Genomic DNA, 7159 nt, shown 5'->3' on the forward strand with positions numbered 1-7159 from the left:
TATTTTAATATTTTGGATTTTATTCCATGTTTATTACATCACTTATTGCCAATAAGCAATGAATCAAATTAGAGATACAGATTTTCCTAATAATGCTATATTTCTACAAAATACCACTTTCCTACAAACAATCGTAGCCTGTAAGTGATCACCCATTTCTGTGTATATATATATACTTTTAATGATGTTGCAAGAATTCCTCTCTAAGTAAGTACTACAAAAGGCTACAAAGGTTTTGCATCAACCAGTTTGAACCAATAGCCACATTCACAACGTTTTGGGTCTCCTTTTTCAAGCCACATCCAGTTGATACATGTAGCATCTTCTTCACCTATAAAAAACATCTATATCAATTTTATGACCACCTGCCAGTATGATATAAAAAACTGTAACATTTAAGGTAAAGATACCCATGGATATCTCCAGTAAAAAAAACTCAACATCAAAAAAAATATTTATTATTTTTAAAGATCTGGTATAAAGCTCAAACATTTTAAAAAATATTTACTTAAAATTGAGTCTGAAAGAAGACCTACACATGAATTACATCTACATCTAATATTAAAAAAATTGGATTAAGATTTACAGAAAACTATCCCAACATAAACAACTAATAAAAAACATTTTGTAAATGTAAAATGATGTAGGGATGGCAATGACAAAGAGAATGCAAACAAAAATATAGGAATGATACAGCTATATAGAGATCATCCCTACATGACTTAACATTAAAAGTTGATATTACACTGTAAATAGCCGAGTACAAAACGGTTACGAGTCTGATGCTTACACTGACAAGACCATGATATTATGATAACCGCCATACCAACAGTCAGGAATATACAACTTTCAACTGCAGTTATATTAAAGTCAAGTATGCATTTTACAGTGTAACATGAAATTTTGATATTGAAAGTCATGTAGGTGTGATCTATGTATAGCTGTATCATCCCTATATTCTTGTTTGCATTCTTTTTAGCACTGCCATCCCTACATAATTTTACATTTACAAAATGTTTTTCATTACTTGTTCTGTGATGTTTTTTCGCCTGACTGAAAGTTAGTGTACTCAATGAATGTGCGTAATAAAATTTAACATGTGTATTGACTTTTTTTTTTACCCCATCACTTCATACAAAATATAGAGGTTGGCTCTCTAAACACACTAACTGTATAGTGTACAAAGTATTGAGTATCCTACATGTTAGTCATCTAATATTTATCTATCATGGCTGGTAATTTCTGTTTTGACCTGTATTTAAGCTTTTTAATGGAACACCAGATTTCTGTAAGAAAGTTAACTTCAAGGGGCAATGATAAGATCATTTGCACTAAATATATGATTCTTTTTTTTTTAATTACTACTAATTATTATGACAATGCGATGATATCGTGCACTGCCCATAAACACACAGAGTGGATTTAGGTTTAAACTGACATTAGTGATAAAGTTGTTGTAGAGTTATCTCAACTGAACCAATAAGAAGTCACTTTCTGGTTTGATATCTTAGCAATGGTTTCTTGCCTTCTTTTTGGGATTGTTGGGTAGAGAAACAAATGCAAGTGAGTGGCAATCATCTTTTAAAGTTGAAGTCTCTGTCATTGTTGATTTTTTATCATGTATAGTTGTATTATGCCTATTTAATACTTTGGCCATCCCTACATATAAGGTCTATGACAGTGATTTTTGTTTAGCACATTTACAAAACTTTATTCAATGAAATTTAACTGAGAATCTAAAAAAATTTTGATAGTAAAAGCTACAAGCAGAATTAAAACTGTAATGTGTTATGAAGCAGTATACAACTCTTATTTCTTATTTACTTTTAAAAGAGGGTCTGTTCAGGAAGGGTTAACTCAAATTGATACGGGCTTGGTCAATTTGACCGACCACTTAACCTCTTTGTACTCGTTTAAGGTGTTTATAGATATAATACTTCTAACTTTCAATATAGTGTGCATATCTTCACGAAATTTGGCAGTCTTTCAGTTGATATTATAAGTCTTTCACGTACAAAAAATAATATTTTTAATGTGAAGTATTTTGAATAAAATAAAGATTTCTCCATGAATATATTGAGTATTTGTTTTGAATAGTTCATGTGCAAAGTAATTTTCATGTTAAAATTAAAAATACTTTTCCTCATCTCAAAAATCTCAAATTTCCTTTGTGTAATCCCTAAAACCTCCTAAATGCATTTCAAACATTTTTTTTGGTAAAACTATAGTTTATCTGTTTTTCTCTACCCTATCTCAAAACGGGATTGGTCAATTCAATCGACCTCGTAACCAACAAAAAATAAAAATAATCAAAATAAACTTAAAATTACCCTTTTTTTCTTTCTAGAATGACTTCAAATTGTAACATGAAACTACATTCATTTATCCTAAGTAGTTCTAAGTTCATAACAGTATACATCTATAATTAAATTTTAATGCACTTTGAACCGTATCTAACTACTATCTGTGCCAAGTTGTAACTCACTCGAGAAACGTGCAGCTCCCGTTACACTAACGAATTACATTACCCATGAGCTGCTTGTGTGTGTGCCTCAACAAATATTTTATTATAATTATTATTATTTTACCTAATCTGATCTTAACTAACCTAAACGAATCCCTATTTTTACATTTATTTACTTTTATAACTATACATAAAGAATAAACATGAAAAACAAGAAATAAAATATTTAACCAATCTTCCTTTCTTGATCTTGATTGTTGAAGTGAGTTACGTGGAGCCTAGCCTGTCTTTCCCAAACTTATGTTCTCGTGTCCTATGATAATAAGAATGCAGCACAAAGAAACCACAAGCCTTTACTTTATTAATCCCCTTGATAATCTTGTAAATTTAAATAAAATCACCTCTAAACCATATTTTCTCAATAAAAAATAAGCTGAGATCTTAAACTATCCATATAAGATAACCCTTCCATCCCTGGAGTCATTGTACTAGCTCCTCTTTAAACCATTTCCAATAAGACCAAAATTGTACACAGTATTCCAAGTGAGACCTAACTAGTGATTCATACATAGATGATTACCCCTTTTCATTTGTAATTAATCTCTTAAAATTCTTTTAGTTCACTGCTATCAACACAGCACTACTTTGTTGGCTTGAACAACCCATCCACCAATCTGGAAAGATTCTTTTCTTCAGTCACACTACTGAATGGATTTTGATCTATATTAACTCTTAAACACCTGAGTCTGTTGACTTGACACACCTGTTATATAGTTTGTTTTACTGCACTGCATTACAACAATAAAAAAACAAAACTATTGGCTAAAATGTTTAAAACTTGAGGTGAACTTCCTACAGTTTATATACCTTCTGTAAAATAAAATTTTCATATGTAATATTTATATGAATTCACAACTTTGGAAACTTGTATGTTTTTTTAAGAAGCATTTAAATATACATACATTTTTTTCATAAGTTTCAATTATTGATCTTATGTACAGCTTTCAAAAAATTTTTTTTTAAAAAAGCTGTAAAATTTGTTTTGTTTTGATTATTGTTTTCAACATCACATATAGTTTCAACGACATACAATAAAAACAGTTTTTTTTTACCATTTCAAAATAATAAGTGAGTCCAATTTTTTATTTTTAATCACAAACTTTCATTTAATATATTTAATATGTTCTAAACTGTATTATATATATATATATACATACATATATTTTACCTGCCATGTTTTTTTGTGATGTTCTTTAATCATTGAAGCAGTAACTTAAGTATATAAAGTCTAATGTAACCATGGCTTAGCAAAGAACAACCTTGTCAGTAAAATTAAACTTGATATTGTCAAGACTCAAATGATAAAAAATAACTAAGCCTAACAATTCTCAACTTGATCTTGTCACAAAGAAAGATATTTTCATATCATACTGACTTTTTCTTTCTTTGTTATTAAGTACAAAGCTAAACAATGAGCTATGTGTGCTCTACTCACTGCAGGTATCGAAATTCCTCGCAATTATTATTATAAACCTTTAATCTTACAATTTAGCCACCAGGGGAGCTATAATATTGAAAGATATATAGTCCAAAATGATTAAAAAACAAGTTTTAAAAAAAGAAAAATCAAGAATGCATTTATGGTAGTTTACAAACATCTTTCTTCTAGGAACATATAACTGTGCTAAGCTTTTATCACTTTGTTCTGATTTCTACAAGTTTCCATTTAAATAGAAGCCTTATTGACTTATACAGTTAAAAAAAACAAAATGCTTTCATTACATGTTCAGATCACTAATCTGTAGCTTTACAAAGCTGAGAAACAGGCAGTTTACATAACAAGAAAGATTGATTTGATTCACATGTTAGATGAGTTTAGTACTGGTCAAACCATAGGCTCTCCTCTCTATAAATTATGGAGTCACATCACACTGTGTCTGTCAGTATGCAATCCATGTAGTATGGCTCAATCCATAACTTATAACCAACAAGCAATAATTACTTTTGCTTTTTACTTTATTATTATTTATTATTATGAATATATTATTTAACACCAAGTACCCAATGTGAATTAAGTTATTTTAACAGATGTTACAGTATGTTATACATTCAATATGATATGAAATATATATATACGTGAAATGTTAAAATATCAAAATAGCATTATATCTAAGTGTAAGATCTATATCACAATTAAATACTAAAACATTTACCAATTGTTTAGTAGATTACTTGTTAAGATAACTATCATTAAAAAAAACTAAAATTACAAAATATGGAAGCATGCATCTACACTGTTGGACTAAATGTTGCCACTTCAGGCCTAGCTGTATCTACAGAAGTAATACACTTGCAAACTTTAAAGTATGAAATCCAAGCTAATTTTCATAAAAATATTGTGAGTTACATACTTCAGATTTGAATGATAAATAAAATAAAATATCCATATCAAACTTCATGTATTCTGAATTACCTACTCCAGGGATTATTACTGATACAATAAATAAGCAAATTATTTTATATTCTAATATTTATTTTTATTTTATATTATATTCCTTTTCTTTGGTACTTACATTTCTGAAAAATACCCGTAATACTAGCAAATTACTAAAGTCAATAAACTACACTTAGAATTACATGGTTTACATTGGCACTGTTTTGTTCAAATCTATATTGACTTTTTTTCCTATGAGTTGAATTTTCCAGTATTCAATGTTATAATAATAAGTTCTGCACACAAATTTTCACCACCAATATTCCTTTTCTCTTTACTTGTTAGTATTTTTTCTAACTTTTTTGCCCCCTGACAATTTTGTGGTGAATTATTTGAGCTTTTCAAACCTGCCTTGAGCTGGTTCTGTTGATGTAAATCAAAAAGAACAAAGGTCCTGACACTGAGCCCTAAGGTACCCCACTTGTGACATTAATCCAGTTTGAATGAACTCCATTTATAATAACCCTCTACTTTTTTCCATCCTGCCAGTTTTCTATCCAATAAGTCAACCTACCACTACACTTACAAAAATAGCTTTTTTACAAGCCTTTATGTGGCACCGTGTCAAATGTTTTCTGAAAATCCAGATACACCAAATCCACACCCATACCATCATCTGCAAAAGCAGTAACCTCTTCAAAGAATCTTAAGAGATTAGTAAGGCAAGATTTTCCCCTTGTGAAACAATGCTATTCAACAAAATTTTAAGCTTTGTGAAACAAACTTGCAAAGCATCTGTTATCACACTTTCAAAAACTTTCCCCATTACTGATGTAAGACTAATAGGTCTATAATTACAGGGGCAATTTTTATCACCTCTCTTGAAAATAGGAGTAACATTAGCCAACTTCCAATCTTCTAGCACCTGCTCACTACTCAAGGAAAAAATAGTAGCAAGTGGCTCACATATCCTTCAATCTATTTCAAAACCTTTGGGTAAATATCATCTGGCCTGGGAGCTTCATCATTCTTTAAACTTTCCAGTTTCTCCTCAACAAACTCAGAATTTTTTTTATCATCTTGTTTCCATCTAGCAATTGTTCAGGATGAGGAATATCGCTTAAAGTTTCATTTGTAAAAAAAGAAGAAAAGGTAGAATTTAATAACCCAGCCATCCCTTAATCATCAGATATTAGTCTTCATGTACCAGCCCTCAAAAGTCCTACTCCCATTCTAACATTTTGCTTACCCTTAATGTATTTAAAGAAATCGTTACTATTAATATTTATATTTTTAGCCAACCTTAATTAATATAGTTTTTGATTTCCTAAATTTCAATTTGACCAACTCTCTTGATCTTCTACAATTCTCCAAATCTCCTATCATTGCAGTCAATATAAACTTCACATATTTATAATGCTTTTCTTTAATTGTATCTGGATTTTCAGAAAGCATTTTACAAGGTGCCACATAAAAGGCTTGTAAAAACAAATTAGCTCTATACATGTGGGGGATAAGTTAGGGAGTTGGACAGAAGAGTGTTTGGATGGAAGAAAGCAGAGGGTTGTTACAAATGGAATTCAGTCAAACTGGATTAATGTCACAAGTGGGGTACCTCAGGGCTCAGTCTTAGGACCTTTGCTCTTTTTGATTTACATCAATGACATAGATGAAGGAGTAGTCAATAAATTACTTAACTTTGTAGATGATATTAAGGTCTTGGGTGTTGTTAGCTGTGAAGAGGATGCTGCTGATTTACAAAAGAATTTAGATCATTAAGTGAGTTGGGCAATTAAATGGCAGATGGGTTTTGATTATAATAAATGCAAGATAATGCATGCGGGTTATCATAATTTGAATTATAACTATAATTTTGATGGGAATAGCCTTAATAGTGTTATGAAGGAAATGAATCTTGGTGTAATAGTTGATTGGTCTCTAAAGCCATCCAAGAGTGTGCTGTTGTTAGTGGTAGGGCAAATAGGATTTTAGGTTGTATCTACAGAAATGTTGAATAAAAGTCTAAAGAGATTATAATTTCATTGTACAGGTCACTGGTTAGGCCACATTTGGAATATTGTGTTCAGTATTGGGCTCCTTACCTTAGGAAAGACATTAAATTGTTGGAAAGGGTTCAGAGAAGGGTTACTAGAATGGTGCCTGGGATCAAGGGGTTGTCGTATGAGGAGAGAGTGAAATCTCTCAAATTGTCTTCTCTTGAAAAAAAAAAAAGAGTTGGGGGGGATCTGATTGAGGTGTTT

At 30.5% G+C, this 7159-nt stretch overlaps 1 protein-coding gene across 1 annotated transcript in view; it reads right to left on the reverse strand.

Annotated features, from left to right (window-relative positions):
- The window catches only part of LOC106461588 (cytochrome c oxidase subunit 5B, mitochondrial-like), a 14586-nt gene continuing 7427 nt past the window's right edge, over nt 1–7159 (reverse strand). Inside the window, exon 4 of the mRNA XM_013921434.2 lies at nt 1–331. Coding sequence (XP_013776888.1) covers nt 225–331 — 107 coding nt within the window. The 3' untranslated portion in view covers nt 1–224. The remainder of the gene's footprint in view (nt 332–7159) is intronic.

This window comes from Limulus polyphemus, unplaced genomic scaffold (genome assembly GCF_000517525.1).
Source record: "Limulus polyphemus unplaced genomic scaffold, Limulus_polyphemus-2.1.2 Scaffold39, whole genome shotgun sequence".
NCBI lineage: Eukaryota > Metazoa > Arthropoda > Merostomata > Xiphosura > Limulidae > Limulus > Limulus polyphemus.